At 49.0% G+C, this 21,954-nt stretch overlaps 1 protein-coding gene across 1 annotated transcript in view; it reads right to left on the reverse strand.

Moving 5' to 3' along the window:
* GALNT10 (polypeptide N-acetylgalactosaminyltransferase 10) overlaps window positions 1-21,954 on the reverse strand; it is a 232,389-nt gene that overhangs the window by 10,127 nt on the left and 200,308 nt on the right. The window contains exons 8-9 of the mRNA XM_059062936.2: window positions 8,009-8,116; window positions 2,333-2,554 (exon numbers count right to left, since the gene is read on the reverse strand). Of these exons, the coding sequence (XP_058918919.1) occupies window positions 2,333-2,554; window positions 8,009-8,116 (330 nt within the window). The remainder of the gene's footprint in view (window positions 1-2,332; window positions 2,555-8,008; window positions 8,117-21,954) is intronic.

Raw genomic sequence — 21,954 nt, forward strand, 5'->3', positions numbered from 1 at the left:
GACCCTTCTTCCCCAGCATCACGGCCTGACGGCTCTCCCCACCTCCCTGCTCAATTCTTTCCTCAAGCGTTGCCCCAGTAAGTCTCTTGCACGTCTAGTCCCATCTTGGTGTCTGCTTCTCGGAGGACCTGAACTAACACGGGGGAGAAAGCCAATAAAGTGGCAAAGAAATGAAGAGCTTCATGAGGGAAATCAAGATGACACCTTGTCTAGAAAACTAGTGCTGGTGTTGGGCGGGGCTAGGCAGACGGCTTAGTTGGGAACTGTTCCTCTAAGTTGCTGTGTGAATCTGAACAAGTAACATCTGATGTTTCTGCTGGCCGAACGTGTGTCTCTCCTCCTCTGGTAAAAATGCCCTGATTTTCCGCGGGGCCATGGCTCCTGGGCCATCCCGTGGCCAGAGCATCCATCCTACCCTTGCTTCCCCCTTCTTCCAATGGCCACAGTGATTGGTGCAGGATCCAAGGAAAAGACTTCAATCCTGGACCTTTGCTGGCTCTACTGGGAAAGAGGTCTTTACTTTCTGCTGGGTTGGGCCAAGCTTGGGATTTCTCAGCCTGAAGCTTCTGGGAGCTAATCTTGCTACTCACGGTGTGAGGCCAACACAAAACGAAGCATAGTTAAGCAGGAGAAAAAGAGACTGACATCATTTGAGCTCCCTGGATCCAGGTGTTCACAGCTGAAGCCACAGCTATCCAAGGTTCCTATGAGAATCAATAAATCCCCCCTTTTCACTTTAAAATGGACTTCTGTCACTTAAAAGAGGAGCGCTAATGCTTATGTCCCCCCTCCACAGCCCCCATATATCCATCTCTATGCGAGTGGGTGCTCTCAACAGGAGCCAGGAGCTACGCCGAGGATGTGGTGATGGACTGTCTGCCTCCTCCAGCAGGACCAGCTTCATGGGTGTATGACAAGGGCAATGGCACAGGGTCCCTCACTCAGAGTCTGTGTTTGTTGTTTAATACATTTATTTATTCATTTATTTATTTATGGCTGCGCTGGGTCTTTGTTGCTGCTCATGGGCTTTCTCTAGTTGCGGTGCGCAGGCTTCTCATTGCAGGGGCTTCTCTTTGTTGCGGAGCGCGGTTTCCAGGCGCATGGGGCTTCAGTAGTTGTGGCACGCGGGCTCAGTAGTTGTGGCTTGCGGGCTCTACAGCACAGGCTCAGTAGTTGTAGCGCACGGGCTTAGTTGCTCCGTGGCATGTGGGATCTTCCAGACCAGGGCTGGAACCCGTGTCCCCTGCCTTGGCAGGTGGATTCTTAACCACTGCGCCACCAGGGAAGTCCTGTGTTTGGTTTAAAGCTCTGCTGTCACTGTCTTAAACTTTCTAATAATTTTATCTTTGAAACCTGCAAGTGAAATCTGTTGGGGCAATAGAGCATGCACGTGATCAGAGGTGACACATGCTCTATGAGCATCTGCCGTTCCTTTCTGCCAAGTTCACAGACAGCGACTGTGAGTCCCTGCAAGCACAGAATCCTGGGGTTCCACATGCAGGGGAGTTCAGCAGGACTCAAGGGGAGAACAGGGTGAGTGTGTCGTGGCTGTGACTCAGTGGGGGCGCTGGCATGTCCCAGAGGCCATGCCCTCCTTTCCAATCAGAACTGGCTTCAGCTGCACAAAGAGGAATGCTGGTCAAAGACACAGGAGGGACTGGGGAGCCCTATCATGTCCTTTCTGTGATGCTTCCCTGGATGAGCCAACTACTTCAGCAGCAGATAACAGCACAGAAACAAAGGGAAGGAGGGGGCAACCCACAGTTCCTTTCCCTTCAGTTCTTTCTCACTCATCAGTAAGCCCAAGGTAGAGGCTGTTGATAGGATGTGTACATTATCAAGAAGTGAAATAAAAACAGCTGAGTTAGTTTTGTGCAGTGTTTCCACTGCTCTGGTAAAAAATACAAACGCACGGACAAGGTTTGAAATACAGACTGTGAAATTTCACCAACCGTGCACAAGTTAAATGCTCTCATTGCCTTTAAAACCGGCACTGCAGAATATAAAGATGAATGGTAAAATTCACACTAATAATTTAAAGTTTTAATTTTTCTCTACTTATAACATTCAATAGCAAACAAACAAAAACACCACCACAGGCTAAGAGAGGCCACCGAAAGAAAGTAAAAAGTTTTATATTTTATACCTCTACTGGCACTTTTTAGATGACGATAAGTTTTTGTTTAAAAAAATTTTTTTTTTTTACTAAAATATAGTTGATTTACAATGCTGTGTTACCGGTACTTTTTTCTCTGACCTGTGGATCTGGGATCTGCACATACATTTTGCGCTGGGCCCCAATTATGTGGCTTGCTTGTACCTTCAGACTCACCTCACCCCACGCTGCGGCCGGGGGCTCCACAGGTGGGTAGAATTTGGGCAGGTCCCAGGCGATCTTGGTCATAAACCACTTGAAACTCTTGCAGTTAAGGGAGCTGCGGAGCTTTTTCTGGGCAGTTACATCTCCAGCAGAGAGGTGGCGGTACTCGGGGCGGCGCTGGTAGATGTGCTCCGCGTACTCGTCCATCCACACCTCTGCCACTCGCTTCAGGTTCTGGAGGGGATAGGCAGGTGCAAGGGTCAGGCTCTCCGAAGGGCCGAGGAGAAAAGTGGGTGCAAAGGGTCCTGGAGGTGGAGGTCAACCTTTCTTATTTTATGCTGCATCAAAGACCACAGCCCCACCGTGTTTTTAAGTCTTCTATATTTCTATTTATTATTTATGTATGTTTTAAGGACTCTACAACTTACGGTTGAATAATACACTGCTGCTGGTTTTCTTGCCCATCTTGCATCCCCTCTTTTTCTACAGATCGCCTCCCACTGATTTTCCTTTGGGGACCCACCCCTGCCGCACTATTATCTCCTGTGGCTGAAGGAAAGGCATGTGACCCAGCCTGGCCAATGGGAATATAGATAGCCCAGACATAGGGATTGGTCAGCAGTGGGCATGTGACCTGGGCCAAGCCAATCAGAATCAAGAGGCATCAGTCCCGGATTTTTTTTTTTTTTTTTTTTTTTTCCCCGTAACTATGGGGAAGAATTGCTGGGTAAGATGCCGAGAGCTGATGGGCCATTTGGAAAGCCTGTCCAAGGTTGAAGTCAACCCAGAATGAGGCAGAGCTGAGGGTTAGAGACAGGAACACATTGCTTCTTTTGGTTCCTGAATCAGGCATGTCTGAAGCCAGAACTACCTCAGAGCTTTCCATTTACATGAGTCAGTAAATTCCCTTTCTGCTTAACCCAATTTGAGTTGGGTTTTGTCACATTCAACTAAGAGTGCTGCCCAAGTTGCCTGGTAAAAACGAATTATAATTTGCAACCAGAAGGTAAAATTCCCTCAGCAGCTGGAATTTTTAACAATCCTTTGAGGTGTTAAGGTTGCTACTTTGATTACAAAATACAGAGATAATCAATAAAAAATGACAACCATATTACTGGCAAGTAGAGGCAGCAGCAGGTGAGGAAACATCCTGTTTGTGAGTAGACTTGGAGAGAGAGGAAAAGTGAATTCTTCTGTGTAACTGTGATGAAAATCCCTCACTCCACCTGCAGTGTAGATCCCATCTGCTGAGAACCTCTTACTTTTCTTGGAAGAGCAAAGCATCACGGTTCAGGGGAAATTCCCTGCTCCCAACATCTTCCTCCAACCCCAGGCTGTTGCCAGGATACCTCCCCCGCTTTAATTCTCTAGGCTTTATCATATAATTTTCCCCCTACTGCAATCCAGATTTCCTTCTGAAGGGTAAAAGCGAGTTAGCACTTTAGGCTGTTATCAATCACTCACACCTTAGTGTAAATGACTGCCCTAGAAGCAGAAAGTAAGGCTGCGGTTGGCTAGTGTTTTCTGTACAGGGTGAGACAGTAAATATTTTAGGCTTTGCAGACCATGTGGTCTCAACTCTGATGTAGCTATAAAGCAGCCCTAGACACTATGTAAGTGAATGGGTATAGCTGTCAAAATTTATGGACACTGAAATTTGATGTTTTCATGTGTCACAAAATATTATTATTCTTTTGATTTTTTCCCCCCTCAGCTATTTAAAAATGTAAAAGCCATTCTTAGCTTACGGTCACACAAAAATAGTTTGCCAACTCCGGAGTAAGGAGGAAGGACGCTCACAGGAGGAAGGCCCTGGTATCGAAGCCCCAATCCACCAACTCCTCACTTTTGCTGGCTCTGAGTTTGGGACTGGGAAACTACAAAATTTCCTTGCCTTTTTTCTGAGTGCTGAAGAGGTCAACAGTGGGTCAGAAATCAGTTCAGGGATATTGTTATCCCCCCCAGGCCCCTGCAGAGCAGAGGCTGGGTTTAATTAAAAACTATGCTCAGAGGAAGCTGAAGGCCTAAGGGGGCCGGCACATCTGAAGATTCTCCTTTTCCTGCCCTGCCACCCAGGTCTTCTGGCTCACTGTCTGATTTGCTCAGGCCACAGGGAGGATGAGAGACCACTGTGGTTTCTTCTCCAACCACAGGCAAGGATGGCCAATCTGACCATGGAAAGGTGCTGAAATTCACCAGGATTCTTTTTAAAGGATCAAATTAAATAATATTCTAATTTTAAATGATACTTAAATTACTATTTTAATGAATATTGCATTTTCCAGACATGGCTTAGTAAGTCATTTCTCCCAGATCTTGAACTTTTGTACAGTTACTGGGCCAAAGTAAGGGACTTTACGTTTATTTCTATTACCTCTCCCCTTGCTAGAGTCATGAAAAGGATTCTGGGATTTTAGCAGGCAGTGTGCTCCTCTTATCCCTACTCCTAACACCTTCCTAGTTCTGGGTCCCAGTCCTGTCTGAGGCCCCCCTGCTTTTCTTGAGTTTGGATCACAGAGAATTGTCCAGAATCTTGGACTAAGTCTCCAAACAAAAATCAACTTTTGTTTTGCCAAGTTTGAGTGGGTTTCTGTTACTGCCTTCCCAAAGACCCCATGCCCAGAGGCACAGACAAGAAGGATCTTAGCAAATTTAGTAAATAAATTAAGACTGGCTACTTCTTCTTGAGGCAGGCAAGCTGGTGGCCAGTTCATCCTTCCTGAATTGATGCTCCACTGCTCCCTGGCTATTTGTCCTTCTGGAATCTGTACACCTTTAGTAAGACTTCGATTTCCCTCTTTATCTGGCTCTCTTGGGGCTTTTAGGATACCTCTCCTCAAATCTATCAATACGATGTTCTAGGAGACAATACTCTAGAAGGATCTGGTTGTTAAAACACTGAACAGGGCTTCCCTGGTGGCACGGTGGTTGAGGGTCCACCTGCCGATGCAGGGGGCAGGGGTTCGTGCCCCGGTCTGGGAGGATCCCACATGCCGCAGAGCGGCTGGGCCCGTGAGCCATGGCCGCTGAGCCTGCGCGTCCGGAACCTGTGCTCCACGGCGGGAGAGGCCACAGCAGTGAGAGGCCCGCGTACCGCAAAGAAAAAAGAAAAAAAGAAAACAAAAACACTGAACAAACATGTAAAATATGATCTGCAACTAAAAGAGGGTAGTTAGATACTGTAATAAAAAGTTAGGAGCACTTGATTCAGGCACCTTTGCTCCTACCAACCTACATGGGCACTGCTCAGACTGAACTGGTTTAAAGTCAACAGGAGACTGATTCAGTCTGAATCAGGTGAACAATCAGGTGAAAAAAGGAGTTAAAATGTGAAAACACAGAATTCAGATAAGACATTGAAATCAACTTTCCAATCTTGCTAATATTGATGCTGACACTAATACTGCTAATAACAATAGCAGTCGCTATTTAAAGGACAACCACTCTGTGCCAGGCACTGGTCAGACCTAAGTGGCTTTGAATTCTGGCTCTAGTTTCTTTGTGTCTCTACATTTCACTGTCCTCATCTCTAAAATGGGGATTAAAAACAAGTGAGAACTAAGTGAGATAAATATGTAAGATGCTTTGCACACTGCCTGGCTCAGGAGGTTTTTAATGTGTTACTACAGTTCATCTGAGGATCTATAAACAGGAGGTGGTGGTGTGTCTTTACCAGGCGAGTCTTACATCAGTACGTGACAGCTCTGGATAGGGAAAGGATGCTTTGGGGAGTGGTCCTGCTCAGGGGTCAGAGGTGTCCTAACGGTCCCACAGTCCCTAGTAGTTGGAAGAGTTGCAGTCTTTGGCTTACTGAGCGACTCTGCGGTTTTCCCGCGTGGCTCCTTCCTCTGGGGTTGCCAACGGTATTTCAGATCAAACGTGATTCCTGCCTCTCCTGCTAAACTAGACCTCGCACCCTGCGTGAGAGAGGGTTGTCCCAAGCGCGGATGGCTGGTACGGCTGTCGTTGGAATCTTAGACCACTAGAGGGCACTGCTGGTTCTCTTTTTCCTCATCGCCGGTCCCCATAGCAACGCCGGTCCCCGTAGCAGCCCCGGCCGCCTCCAGAGCTCAGCATCCCACCCTTGGATGGAACCCGGGGAGACAGCTGCCTCTCTGAGCCTCTTGGTCTTTCCTGTAAGTCGCAGGACAAGGGCCCTTCCGAGACCCAGAGGCTACAATTCTGCACGTTGTTGATTGTCAGGTGATGGGGGAGGGGGAGGCAGTGGCCTGGGCAGAAGGAGGCTGTGTGGACTGAAGCCAAACAGGCTCGCGGCGGCGGGGCGGGGCGGGGCGGGGCGGGGGGGGGCGCTGTCGGGAGGGGTCTTCACGGGTTGAGGTGGGGGGTCTCCAACAGGCAAATCTGTGTGGTGACCTTTCCAAATCCCACCAAACCTCCCTGCGGCTCTCTTTACCCTCTGGGGACGCTCCGACCTCTTCGTGGTTCTTTTGGGGTCACCTTGATTTTTTTCAAGACCCTTAAGATTTTAAAATTTTGTTATTAAGGTTTAGTGAAATATTAATAACACAAAACAAAAACTTCTGGCTTACATTTCTGTTTGTAGATAGTGCCACTTTAATTCGACCAATGACTGATATAAACCATTTTAAGGCACTAAAACAGTTTGACACAGAATTTTTGGCATGAAAGTGGAGAGGGGGTGAGGAGAAGAGAAAGACGCTAACATTTATTAACCACCGCTGTGCCAGGAGCTTTTAAGTGCCATCTCAGTCTTTCCCAAACACACCACTCCACCTGTATTAAATTTTACCCAACATGTTTCTTTAAACCACCCCTAGTCTAACTTCGTACTTACTTTAGCTTTATCCTAAGTAATAATGTCTATGAAATCATGAATTTGCTACACTAATCTACATTAATTTCAACACATGGAAATAAAAATGTTCCTGGAGGCTTCCCTGGTGGCGCAGTGGTTGAGAATCCTCCTGCCTATGCAGGGCACACGGGTTCGAGCCCTGGTCCGGGAAGACCCCACGTGCCGCGGAGCAACTAGGCCCGTGAGCCACAACTACTGAGCCTGTGCGTCTGGAGCCTGTGCTCCACAACAAGAGAGGCCACGGCAGTGAGAGGCCCGCGCACCGCGATGAAGAGTGGCCCCCGCTTGCCGCAACTAGAGAAAGTCCTCGCACAGAAACGAAGACCCAACACAGCCAAAAATAAATAAATAAATAAATTTATTTAAAAACAAAAAATGTTCCTATGTCGACCACCTAAAATCACCTCATTGGTCACACTTTGGGAAACTGCATTATCTCCTTAATTCTCCCGGCCATGCTAAGAGTTGGAAAAAATGAGCTTCCTTGAAGCAAAGGAGTAAACAGAGCCTTAGAGCAACCCTCCCAAGGTCACAGAGCTAATAAGGGATTAAGCAGGGCTTTAAGTTAGTTCTTCTATTTTTATGTTTGCCACACTGCGAGGCTTGTGGGATCTTAGTTCCCCGGCCAGGGCTTGAACCCATACCCTCAGCATTGAAAGTGCGGAGTCCCAACCACTGGACCGCTAGGGAATTCGCGTAAGTAAGTTCTTTTAAACTGGATTTCACCTGGAGGGTGGGGGGAGGGGCACATCCTCACTCCTAGGGACCATCAGGCCTAGGGCATGGGGTGTCTCTGCTCCGCCGATGGTCGTAGGCCAACCTCTCACCCCCTAGGGAAGCCACCACCTTACCCGGGCCAGGCTGACTCCGGCGGGGACCTTGTAGGGCACGTACTTCCTGTAGATATGGCCCACCCTGGAGCAGGGAATGTCCTCCATGCGGCCTCCACACATCCACACCTGCAGGGTGAGAAGTGAGAGAAGATGATATTTCTGCCTCTGATTCACGGCCTCCTCAAAGGTCAGCATTCCTTCGTGCATTCATCGGAAGCATCAGTGTGGACTGTGTACTAAAGCCCCCATTCACAGAACTAGGGATGTAGGAAAACACAGCAGTGACAACAGCTCATGACATCGAGTGCTTACTCATGGCCAAACACTACGATATGGGTTTCGCATGCACAGCTGCATGGAAGCCTCGTCAGAAAACTCATAAAGTAGGTAGTAATGGAGCTCCATTTTACAGATGCAGAAACTGAGGCTCAGAGAAGCTAAGAAACTTCTCTAAGGTCACAGGGTTGGTACATGGTGGAGCCAGAATTCAGAGCCAGCTTGGGCTGACTCTAGAGTCTGAGCTCTGGACAAGTGTGAGAATTGTGAGGGGGTAGCGGGGGCTCTGCGGGAAAGACTGCTGATCACTTCGTGGGCTGTCCACAGGTATGAGGTGGCACACAGGCTGTGTATCTGCCGACTCTGGCATTAAATGCTGTTGTTTCCTTCTAGATCTTGCTGGGTCACCCTGAGCAGTCCCCTGCCTCTCTGCCCTGACTCTCCTGCAGGGTGGCTCATGGGCAAGGCTGCCTGTGGTGTGGAAACTGAGGCTTCTCCTTGTATCTCCCTCCACAACCGGTATCACAGAGATCTCCTGAGTTGGAATCCTGGTCTGACAACGGTGTGGGAATTCTTAACAAATACAATCAACCCACTGAGGGGCCCAGAATAAACAGACACCCTCTGGCAGTCCTGGGTTCAAATCCTGACTCAGCCACTATACAGCTTTGTGACTTGGATCAAGGCACCTAACTTCTCTGAGGCTCAGTTTCCTCACTTGTAAAGGATTAAATGAGGCAGGCTCAGGGGATGCGTTATTGTAGGTAAGATGCTTAGCACAGGACCTGGCACCCAGTCATAGCAGTGTGAGATACTACGAATGATGGATTCATACATATGATTGATATTTATGGAGTGCCTGCTACATGCCACACATGCTGCTGGGCACATACAGCAGTGAATAAGTTGGCCAAGGCCCCTGCTCTCACGGAGGCGGAGTGTGGTGGCCACACTCCGAGATGCCCCCAATGATCCCTGCCTCCTAGTATTTGCACCCTCCCAAATGAAGCACATGAGGACTGACCTGTGTAACCAACAGGATACTACAGAAATGAGGAAGGACACTGTGGCTCCCACCTTGCTCCCTGGAATCACTTGCTTTGGGGCAGCCAGCTGCCATGTTGTGAGGACACTCAAATAGCCCCATGGAGAGGTACAGGTGGTGAGGAGCTGAAGCCTCCTAATAGTGCTAACCTTCCCACCACGTGAATGAGCCATCTTAGAAGTGGCTCCTCCAGGGACTTCCCTGGTGGTCCAGTGGCTAAGACTCTGCGCTCCCAATGCAGGGGGCCCGGGTTCTGTCTCAGGTCGGGGAACTTGATCCCGCATGCATGCTACAACTAAGAGTTCGCAGGCTGCAACTAAAGATCCCATGTGCTGCAACTAAGACCCGGTGAGCCAAATAAATAGATAAATATATATATATATATTTTAAAAAAGGCTCCTCTAGCCCCAGTCAAGCCTTCAGATGACCACAGCCCTGGCCGATACCCTGACTATAACCTCATGGAAGACCCAGGCAGAACTATCTTGCCTAGCCACTCACAAATCCCTGACCTGCACAAACTTCAAGATAATAACTGTCTATTACGGCTTTAAGATTATGTTTTCCTGTGGCAGTAGATAACTAATACAGGGACTTTCAGATAGTGATGTGTGATCTATGGAAGCCAAAGCAAGGTAATTGGATGGACTCACTGGATAGACGGATGGGATGCTGCGCTACCCCCACCTGTCAGGGAAAGCCTCACCTAGAAGGGAGTATTTGAGGCGAGACTTAAATGATGAGAAAGTAAAATAAAATAAAGATCTGGAGGGTGAGAGAGCAGGTGGAGAGAAGAGCGAGTGCAAAGGCCCTGGGGTAGGAAGCCAGAGGCCTGGAGCAGAGGGAGCAAAGGCAGGAGTGAAGGGAGGGGAGGTCATAGAGGTGAGTGGGACAATCATAAGGGTCTCTTGCTGCAGAACTAGGGGTCTTCACTGAAAGTCTTCAGTGAGGGAGACAACACAATCCACCTCTCTTTTACAAAGATGACTCTGTGGAGTACAGGATGGCCTGTAGGGTACAGGATTGGGGGAGGGAAGGCCTCGGGGGCTTTTGTAGATACAAAGCAGTCATGGCTTAGGGTTTGTGGGGCTGTGGCGATGGTGGGACATGGCTGGATTTGGGACATTTATTATTAATTTCATTACTGTATTCCCTCATTTGTGAAGTGAGGAGCAGGAGTGGGAATATCTACAACCCCGATTCCGTGCAAAAGAGCCTTTTCCACCTTCAACTGCTGACAGGATACTGGGGATTTGGCTCCGTATCTTGATTAATTCAGGGGCTCTAGAAGGGCTCCTTGCACACTTGAGGGGCCTCAGTCCCCCATCACTTTCCGCCAGCAACTGTCTCCTCCGCACCCCAGATATGCTCTGTCCTGGGTTTCCCACAGGGTATAGGCATGCGTGGGGCTGCAATTAGTGGAAATGCTGCCTGGAGAAATGCAATTATATTCTGATCTTGGGGGAGAAAAAAAAATCGAGCAAGTCAATAGAATAGAATATTGGTCTTGAGATAATGGGCTCCTGATGGTAGATTAATGTCAAGGCCAAGCCAAGAAGTTTATTTTCAAAGCAGGAGACATTGATCAGGCGCCAGCACCCTGTAACAATAACTCTTCCTTTATACAAAGTGACTGATGGGGAAGCATTGTTTTTGTCTGGTGGATACTGCCCAGGTCGCCGCTGGGCTGCCCTTGCCTTTTGGAAGGCAGAGCAACACTGAGCAGGTGGAGGACAGCTTACCCTGCTCTACTTGTGAACGTCTCCTGGGCAGCTGACTAGGCCGGTGTCCAGCTCTCTCAACTCCATATTAAACTCGCATTAGCTAATGAGGCTATGTCTCTGGCTCTGCTTGGCAGGGAACTTTCCTTTATGCAGACGGATTATCAATTTCCAAATCCTTCCCTGTGCTGTGACCTCGGGTTTCTTTGGCCCTGACCACGCTGGCCATCAGCTGGAAGGTTCCTGAGGGACCAGGGTGACCTTGATCTACTCAGAGGTTTGAGGCATCCAAAATGCCCTCAGATTCCTGGGATGTCTGCAGCCCAGGAGGAGTGCTGGCTTTGGACGATGGGTTTACTCCACGGCTTCCCTGCCCTGGACATGACTCTCTGACGGCTGAGTCAGAACTCAAACTGCCTTTAGAGAGACGCACACCTGTTCAGCAAAAGCTGCTGCCAAGCCCTGAGTCCTCTGGGAGCACCTGAGCAGTCTGAGAGGGGCCCAGCTCAGGGTACACTCAACCCTTCAGAACTCCCTCTGGCCCCCCAGAACACATCATACACAGCAGGCACCACCCCCGTGGTGTTTGCTGGTTATCTGCCAGGATCCCAAGACTGGAGGGGACTCTTCATCTCCGGACATGATAAAAGCTGGAGGCATGCAATTACAACATGACTTGCCGTGGGCTGGGGAGGTGGGCAGATCTGGTCCTGGACTCCAGGTTCAGCTCATGGCCCATGTCACCTACCTGTGTACCTTCAGTCCCCCCACCTCCCTCCCTTCACAGCTGAGGCAGCAGCCACCCAAGACCCACAAAAACCACAGCACAGGGGGTTATGAGCAGACACTGTTTTCCGATCCCAACGCCACCAGTGCAGCCGTGTGACCTGGGGATGACAGTCACTGCTACCTTGCAAGGCTGCTGAGATGGACTGAGACAAGCTGTGAAGAACACTCTGCCTGATGCCTGGCTGTAGCAAACCTGATTAATGTTAGTCATTTCTATTTGCAAAAGAACGAGAAATACCACCACCTTGAAATACAGTATTTGCCCTTTTGCCCTACACCATGGTACTTTTTATCCTATGGCCTGATTTCCCAAATGGATAAAGTGAAGCTCAGAGACATAATGTAGTTTTTCAAACAGACTTGGTGGCAGAACCTGCAAATGACCAGGAGAATGACAGTGCCAGGCGGGTGGGGTACAGTCACGGGGCTTGGTTGCCCGAGGGTCTTCTCCTCTCCCCCAAGTAATACACTGGCAGGAGAAGAGCCCGGCTGGTGGCAGAGAGAAGGGGAGCTGCAGAGCTGGCAGCAGCTGTAACCGTGTTTGGCCGGGACCCCATCATATATGGATGGGGACAAAGGCCACTGAGATGACATCTTGCAGCCCCTCTCTGCTGTCAGCTTTCTTCCCTCCCTCCCCTCCATGCCCTTCCTAGTCTCCACCCCCACGGGGGGTGCAGCTCTCTGCTCCGGGAGCCTTGTTCCACCATAAGGAGTTTCCAAACACACCGTGCCACCTCGTTCCTTGGTGCTGTTTTCTCCTGTGGAACAGTCTTCTCCCTGGAAGCACCATGCCACTAGACAAGTACAAATCTAATTGTAAAAGCTTGCTCCCCATTCATTTTCATTGCTGCTTTGATTTATTTTATTAGCAAACTTCTTTTGTGTGATGACAGGCTTCATTACAGTGTCTATAAAAGACAATTACTCGCTCTTACCTCCTAAACTGAGGAGGAAAGAAACGAGTGGTGATGAGCATCAGGAAGACACAGTGGGCCCCAGTGAATGCGTGGCAAAGGGGCCGTCCTGCTGAGGGGACCGCGAGTGAGCAGGGGGGGGGCGAAACCTCTCTCTCAAGGAAACAGCTGCCTGGAAACCAATCAGTAATGGATGGGCAGCCTACCTCCCCAGGGAGGGTCAGCCATGGCTTTAGCAGCTGGCAGCTCGGCTGAGGACCGTGATGAAGGCCAAACCCTGTTCAGTTGCGCTTGGGAGCTGCACCATTAATATGCAATTAAAAGAATAATCGTCACCAATTATCCTGCATTATCTGTGAGCTTAGGAAGAACACAGGGTAGCCGTGATGAGCTCGGTTCTGGCTCTTCAGCAAGTTTCATGAATCTGAAAGCCTCAGTTTCCTCATCTGCAATATGGGACGTATTATTGTGCCTCCCTCCTAGGGTTGTGATGAGGCTGGAATGAGGTAATTCTGAAGCACAGAGGACTCTGAGCAATCCTAATGGTGCTACCTGGGCACACGGTGGCTGGCGCTACTGGTGGTGGGTGCCCCAAATATGCCACGCAGTTTCCCTTCAGAAAAGAAGGAATGACGTTGGATCGTCTTCTGTAAGTTCATATGATTTTGAACATATTCGTTTGTTTCGAACAACAAGATACTGTTTCAGCAAGTCTCACCAGCATGAAAGGATCTCCCTCATATTCATTTTAGACGCTTATACTGGTTACAAGGTAGAGTTGGTAAAAGAGCAGGAAAAAAAGCAATTTTATTTTTCTTTTAAAAATCCATTTAAATTTACTTCTAGGTTAATATATGATTTTATATAATATAGTTTTAAGCATATGTGTATCTAAATTAATAAATTGAATATCTGACTGTTTCAACAACATCCTGGGGCTCCCCTGGTGGCACAGTAGTTAAGAATCCTCCTGCCAATGCAGGGGACACGGGTTCAAGCTCTGGTCCGGGAAGATCCCACATGCTGCGGAGCAACTAAGCCCGTGTGCCACAACTACTGAGCCTGTGCTCTGGAGCCCGCGAGCCACAACTACTGAGCCCACGTGCTATAATTATTGAAGCCCGCACACCTAGAGGCCGTGCTCTGCAACAAGAGAAGCCACCGCAATGAGCAACCTGTGCACCACCAATGAAGAGTAGTCCCTGATCACTGCAACTAGAGAAAGCACATGTGCAGCAACAAAGACCCAATGCAGCCAAAAATAAATAAATTAATTAATTTAAAAAAGGAAAACAATATCCTGAGGTGTTTATAGTCAACCTGGCAAAAAAATGGGTGGTGGTTGCCTTACATTAGGGCTTTTTTTTTCTTTAATAAATGAATTCAGTTAAGTTGCAGGATCTGTTAGGTTTTGGCTCATATTTGAAATAGCACAATCTCCCAACCACCCAGTGAGGGAGGTACTGGCATGCCTCTTACACATGAGGAAAGCGAGGCCTAGTGAGGTCTAGTGCCTTCCCCAGGGCTCCTCAGCTCATAAGTGGCAGAGCCCAGAGTAGAATCCGGGGTGGGGGCCCCCAGAACTAGGCAGATCTGTGACTGCACCTTTGATCTCTCTAAAGCCTGGTCCTGACCCTATCATGGTCTTCCACAAAGACCCCTCTTGGCACGTGTATTACCTGCAGGACAAAGGGGTCACCCTGGGCTTGCAGTCAAGGCTTCTGCCCCCTGCTCCAGTCACCTCCGATCTCCTCCACAACCCCTGGATGCCACATGTGGATGCTGCTGAGAGCCAGCTGCAATGCACTCACATTTCTGCTTTCTTGGGCACATGCGCTTTTCTTTCCACGAACAATGCAGCCCAGTACAAACTTCATTCATTCATTCATTCACACATAGCCTGGTCATTGGTCAGCCTTGCTCTAAAACCCTGTTGGAAGAGATGGGGGCTTCCCTGGTGGCGCAGTGGTTAAGAATCTGCCTGCCAATGCAGGGGACACAGGTTCGAGCCCTGGTCTGGGAAGATCCCGCATGTCGCAGAGCCACTAAGCCCGTGAGCCACAGCTACTGAGCCTGCGCTTCTGGAGCCTGTGCTCTGCAACGGGAGAGGCCGCAACAGTGAGAGGCCCGTGCACCGCGATGAGGCGTGGCCCCTGCTTGCCACAACTGGAGAAAGCCCTCACACAGAAACAAAGACCCAACACAGCCAAAAAGATAAATTAATTAATTAAAAAAAAAAAAAAAAGAAGAAGAGATGGAACAGAAACTGGCAGCCAAGGGTGGACCAATGACATAGAGCCTTGAAAGTGGGGTGAAGGTGCTGGTACCTGTGGGTCAACCTGCCAACCAACCTACCCATTACTCTATCTTTCCACACCCCAGCCTGAGCATCCACTCTGTACAAGACCTTACCTACTGATTACAGCCACGATTTTCAGTCTTGAGTGGGAATCAGAACCACCCGGAGAGCTTGCTAAAAAACAGACTGCTGGGTCCCACCCCTAGGGTGTCTGACTCAGCAGGTCTGCGTGGGATCTGAGAATTTACATTTCTAACAAGTTCCCAGGTGATGCTGGTGCTGCTGGGCTGGGGACCACACTTTGAGAACTAGTGCCTCCTGGATTAGTGACAGCCCCTCTCAGGACAGTGGTACCTGCCAGTTCACACTGTGTCTCTAGACAGCCCTGTGAGTTTGGGGTTATTAGTGTCCTTTCAATGAGGAAGTAAAGGTTCAGCAGAAAGGGCAGGTGAACTGTCCCAGGGCTTACTCAGAGTTCATTCCAGAGCTGGGCCTGGAGCCAAGGTCTTTGGCCTCTGTCTTGCGGGCCTCAAAGCTCCTTCCATGCCTGTCTTCCTGCAACTGCAGCCCATACACATCGACCACAATGCCGACGTTAACAGCTATCATAATTATTTACAATATGCCAGGCACTGAGCTAAGCTTTTAACACATTTTGATTAATAGCATGCTCACACTGACACTATGCAATAAGGATCATTCTATTGCCACTTTACAGATGAAGAAGTCCAGAGAGGTTAAGTCACTTTCCCAAGGTCACACAGCCACTAGCTGATGGAGCTTTCATCAGAACCCAGGTGGTTTGATTCCAAAGCCAATGTACTATCCCGCACCATTCTGCCTCTTTTTTAAATTCAAAGGTTCTGATCCAAACAGCTGCCACTCATTGCCTTCTTTTTGTCTGTCTCCAGGCTAAACAAACGATTTTTAATTTTTAATTTTTTTTTTTTTGGCCTCGCCTTGTGGCATGTGAGATCCCTGACCAGGGATCGAACCTCTGCCCCTGCATTGAGAGCATGGAGTCTTAACCACTGGACTGCCAGGGAAGTCCTTACCATTTAGTTTTTATAACAAACCTCTGAAGAAGTTGTTATCTCCATTTTTAGTGATAAAAGACCAAGGCATGAAGAGATAGGTGCATGGCTGGTTCGGGAGCGATGTATCACAGGTGACCCTCGGGCTTCCGAGCCATTTTCCTGGAGGAATGGTGGGAGGGGCAGGTGCCCACAGACAGAGACGCTCATGGAATTTCAAATGGCTGCTCAAAGTCAGGAGGAGAATGCCTTCCCTGTTCTTGGCAGACAGCTCTTAGAAAGTCTGGGTACATGTGGCTGGGAGGAAAATGCTGCATGTGGCAGAGCAAGTTCCCAGCATCCTCGGATAACCCAGCGAAGGAAGGAGCTAGCGCCGGGTTCCCGGCAGCGACACTGCAGCTGGTCTGAGTCAGAGGGGGCTGGGAGGGGGTGGTGGAAGGGATGGGGAGAGGCGATGCCAGGCTGGCACTTGCGTGGGGGCCCCAAAGGCCTTCCTGGGTGGCAACTTAACTCCTTCAGGGCTGGTCCTGACTTCTGGGGCCTCCCTGTAGCAGTGGCCTCTCTCTAGGCCGCCCCCTCCCACCAGGTGGAATGAAATGAGGACTGGGCTTAGAGTCAGGACATCTGGGATTTAGCCCTGGCTCTGCCACCTTCCAGCTGAGGGACCCTGTCCCTGTCCCCTAAGAACCTGGGGCATCAGGTCACAACACCACTCCTCACCCGTTTCTGGTGTGCATACTACTTTCTTTTCATACACCCTATTTCACTCAACCCTCCTGATGACACGTGAGTTCCAAGGAAGGAAAATCTGAGAGTTTCCTTTTTTAAAATCTGCCCACGGCAGTCTGGGGCTGGGTTGGCCTTTGGTAACAGTATCAGTGTTGGACTATGCAGACCCGACCACCACTGAGGCCTCCTGCCTCTGCTCAGATGTGGTGGGTTTCCCTCTTGGAACAAGGCTCTCCCTCGTTCCCTTGTGTGGCTTTCTGTCACTCCCTTGCTCAAGCGAGCCTGCCCCAGGGGACCCTTCTGAACGTCTCCATCTTTCTCTCCAAGGGCAGCAAGTTGCTGCCCTTGCCTCCTGGAACAGACCCTGCAGAGGTGCGCTTGGGGTCTCCATCCTTCCCTGGGGGTCTCCTCACTGTGACTCCCTTCTCTGTAGACCTCACCTGGGGAAGAATCTCATCCCTGAACTTGCAAATGGCCCAAACGAAGCACTAGGATGTGTATGGGGCAGGGGAGGGGTGGGCCGGGAGGCTGAAGAAACAAGTCTTCCCTTCTTCTTGGTTAAAAGAAATATTAATTTTTCTCCTGATTACAGAAGTGATATGTACTGGTGATGAACGCATTCAATGTTACAGAAACAATGAAGCAGAAAGGGACAGCCACACTGTAGCCCTCCCACCCCGGATGCCCTAAGGGGCTGGAAGCTTTCCTGGCACCATGGGTCAGAGTACATCAAGGCAAAGGATCAGTCTGAAGCCAGACAGCAGGGCTGAAATCCCTGTGCCAACCACGTGACATTGTGGAAGGATTTAACCCAAGGATCAGTTTCCTCATCTATAAAATGGGGGGGGCATGGGGCCCCACATTACTGCATGTGGGTGCTCGGTAAACGTTAGCTGGTAGGAGATTCTTCTCAGTTTTTTTTTTGTTTGTTTGCATTTGTCATATTTTTAAGATTAAACACGAGACTAAATATACATACATAAAAACAAAATTTTCACATCTTTTGTAAAACTTAGTTTTGGAGGCATCTAACTTCTTTTACCTAATATTTCACTGTTGGGATGTGCTCTAACTTATTTATCCCCTAAGGATGTACATTCAGGTCATTTTCAGTCTTCCCCTTTCGTAAGTAATGCTTCAACAGATAGCTCCTACCTCAATCTTTGCTCTGTCTCTCTTGGCTAAACTCCTGGGTGTGAAAGTTTGGGTAAAAGAATGTGCTCGCTTTGAAATGTAACGGATTCTGCCAAATTGCTAACGAAAGATATATCCACTTACATTGCGCCAAGGCCCACATCTTTCTCACGGCAGCTCAGCCATGTTGTCCTGTGGACACTTCTCCTCTCCTGGAGTTGTCTTCAAAGTTGAAGACATCCTAACCTCAGCCTCCTGGGACACTGTGCAGGTCCCTTTTCTGCTGGTCCTGCCTCCACCACCTCTAATCCAACCACCCTCGCATCCACGTAAGGCCAAGGGCTTTCTCCACAGCATCTTATCTGAGCCTCTCTTGGGTAGGAAGGAAAACTCTATCAGCACCATCTGGGATGTGAGGGCCAGAGAGATCAAGCAATTGGTCCAGGGTCTCCAGGTGGACAGAGAGCGGAGATGAGAAGCCAGTGCCCTGCCTTCTCACCGAATACCTTTTCCATCACATCGCCATTACCCAAAGATGCAGATGTAAGCCTGGGAAGGGCAGGATGAAGGAAGTTGTATCCGATAGGAATTGATGCCACTTACAGTTATCTACAACACCTATTCTGGGCCAGAAACTGGAGTATAGAGATGGACACAACCCACTCCCTGCCTCGAGGAAGGTCAGAGTGCAGTGAGGGAGACAGGCCAACACTTGGGTCCTGTCAACAGGAGGTATTGGGTGCCATGCTGGGAGTGACATTCGGGTGGTCCCTAAGCATCACAGGGCGCTCAGGTAAGGCAGAGAGGACGCCATATAGATGAGCCGAACCCAGAAGGATGACTGTGGGTTGGCCAGACTAAGGAAGGGCATTTCAGGAAAAATGAACAGTGTGTGCCTCCAAAGATAGCCAGGCATGTGACCCTGGGGCTTGTAAGCAGTTCTGCATGGCTGGGTCAGGTGGACATCGGTGGTTTGCCCCGCCCCGCCTCCACTCCCCCTTCTGCACACAATGCCTGGGTTTTCCTTTAGGGAGCCAGCTCATCCCACTTTCCCAGCTCCAGGATGGGCATGTGACCAATCAGACTCAGACTGCAGCTGACGGATCAGAACATTGCTCAGGGAGGGGCAAGGGACCAGAAGGCCAATGAGACTCGACTTGGGGACTTACTACAGGAATGATGGGAAATAGAAACTCTTTTCCCACTGGGCTGCTGGGTATTTCCACAAGGGAAAACTTGCCTGAGAGGAAAGCCTACCCAGATGAAAGCAGAGCTGAGGGACTAAGCGAGATGGAGCCTAAATGAGATGGGTTAGTCCCTGGATCCAGCCGGGTCTAGAGGATCTACCCTGGAATTTCAGTTGTGTGGGCCAATCAATTCTAATTTTTTTTTTTTTTTTTTTTTTTGTGGTACGCGGGCCTCTCACTGTTGTGGCCTCTCCCATTGCGGAGCGCAGGCTCCGGATGCACAGGCTCAGCGGCTATGGCTCACGGGCCCAGCCGCTCTGCGGCATGTGGGATCTTCCCGGACCGGGGCACGAACCCGCGTCCCCTGCATCGGCAGGCGGATTCTCAACCACTGCGCCACCAGGGAAGCCCAATCAATTCTAATTTTTTTGCTTAAGTCAGATTGGGGTCAGATTGACCAGGATTTTGGTTACCTGTTACCAAGAGTCCAGACTAACGCAATGCGGAGGAGAGTGGAGAGAAAGCAAGGGATGGTAAGCAGCTCATGGAGGTGGGTGTAGGCCAGGCTACAGGGTTAAAGATTTATCCGACCACTAGAACTGGGAAGAGTCTAACTGCCAAGCAGGAGAACTCTCATATGTGACCGTGCCTTTTGGAAACAGAAGCTCTGCTGGCTAAGAGAGAGAGAGGGGCGGGGAAAATAAAGTCAATGACTCTCCTAGAAATTTCAGAGCCTTTGGAACATCTTTTCTGGGGTTTTCCCATCAGGATAGATGGCCTGGTCTGAAATTGGAGCCAAATTATTAATCCATCAGCCCTGATGGCATGTATCAATTTGTCTTTTTTTTCACGTATCAATTTATCTTAATTTCTGAAAATACACTCATGCCTTTCAGACCAGTCTCTCTTCTCTGTCACCAAGAAGAAAAGGGATCTCAGCAGAGTTTAATCAGAGGGAATTTGGCCCTTCGTAAATGCCCTGCTCTGGCTGAAACAGAACACCCGGCATTCCAGGGAGGCGTCTCCGGCAGACGAACGGGCTCTCCTGTGCCCTCAGCGCTGTGGGCAGGGCTTCCGCCGGGGCCCGGGGAGACAGTGCACTGGCAGAGGGGCTGCTGCCGGCTCCAGGACCTCGCGCTCTCAAAGCCCGGAGAGAGAAAGCCCAGGGAGAAATGCCTCCCTTCCAGACCTAGGGGACTCCTCATTACACTGTCTCATCCCCTCTCCAGAGTAAAGGAGATAATTGGATCAAATGGCAACAGGAGCCAGCCTCCCTCCCCCTCCCAGATGAGAGACTTCCAATACGGCTTCATTACATGTCTTTTGTAAATAAACTGTGGTGGGAAAATGCCAATTGTTCTGCCATAATTGCCTGATGAGCATCATCAAATGGGTCTTTGAAACACACAGACTGAAATCATTTTGGGTTTAGAAACTCCTTTGTGCTCATTTTTCTCCAATCACTCTTCTCCACGGAGGGAGTTTCTGAAGGGGAACTTCTTGACCAAGGACGCTGGTTCTGGCCAGCATTACACCTGCTCTGAGTATTCAACCAACAATTATTAAGTGCCTTCTCCCTGTCAGGCAACGCTTTTGGTTCTTGGGATACAAGAGATAAAGATGGTTACCCTACTGAAGTTTATATTCCGGTGAGAACTCAGAACACTGATGTGCCCATTTCTGGGAACAAACTTAGTAGAAAACTTCATAAATTAAGTTTGTTTAATTGACAGATTGAGGAACTGTGAAGTTAAAACTCTTCTGATTCCTTGCATGTGATTCCACTGTAAGGACGTGACATTTGGAAAATTAGATTGCATGGGCTAGGGATACTAAATAAATGACATATGTGCCATCGCTCACCAAACCTGCACCCAGGGCAGACATCACTAATCAATCACCACTCCTTTTCTGATAAGCTCAGACACAGCCTCACAATACATATTAACACAGAACTGGGGCAGCTCCTACTGATGGATCAGAGTTGGCTGGGAGAGCAAACCTATTTCTGACTTAGACTGTTACTAGTTCACTTCATTGACAGGCTGCAGGATATCCTAGTGAGTTAACCCCAGGAGGAGGCAAAAACTGAGAAGAGTAAGAGATTACAGCCAACCTCTTAGGCTAGTTTTCCTCTCAAGTGCTCTCACGTCCCTGCAGAGACCTATACAACATGGCAGGTGAGAGCATGGGCTTTGCAGTTGGGCAGACCTGGGTTCAGGTCCTGGTTCTGTTAGTTTCAACTGAGTGGGACCTGGGTCTGAGTTCCACTTGCCCCCCTGTGAAATGTTTATAATAATGATACCACCCTCCTAGGGTTGCTTTGAGGATTAAATAAGCCAACACTTGTGAAGGGTTCCACACAGGGTCCTGCTAGCTCTGATCATGGCTACACTTGAGTTGCTGCACACCAGGGTGGATGCACAGCTGTTGACAGCTGGCATCTGCTCTGACTGATTGGTGCTTGTGTCATCATTGTTGTTAAATATTTTTAATATCACCACTGGATTTTAATATTAGTTTTATTTAGGGGGCTGGCCCCCTTATGGGAGACAACTTCGGAAGTCTGAAGGTAAAATGGACATAGACTGCCTTTCAAACCAAAATAATGTTTCAGTAGAATTCCAGGTTGTTTTCTTGCTAATGAAGAATTTATGTCCCCCAGTTCTGAACTGCTCACCCAGTGGCGTACACAAGGACAATGACAATAATGAAAATGATTTTTAGGATATTTATTAAGAAGCACCTAACAAGAATGGACTTATTTAATCCTCTCAAAAGTATCATTAAACCCATTTTATGGAAGCAGAAACTGAGGCTCAGTGAGGTTAAGGAT

This window comes from Kogia breviceps, chromosome 4 (assembly GCF_026419965.1).
Source record: "Kogia breviceps isolate mKogBre1 chromosome 4, mKogBre1 haplotype 1, whole genome shotgun sequence".
Taxonomy (NCBI): domain Eukaryota; kingdom Metazoa; phylum Chordata; class Mammalia; order Artiodactyla; family Physeteridae; genus Kogia; species Kogia breviceps.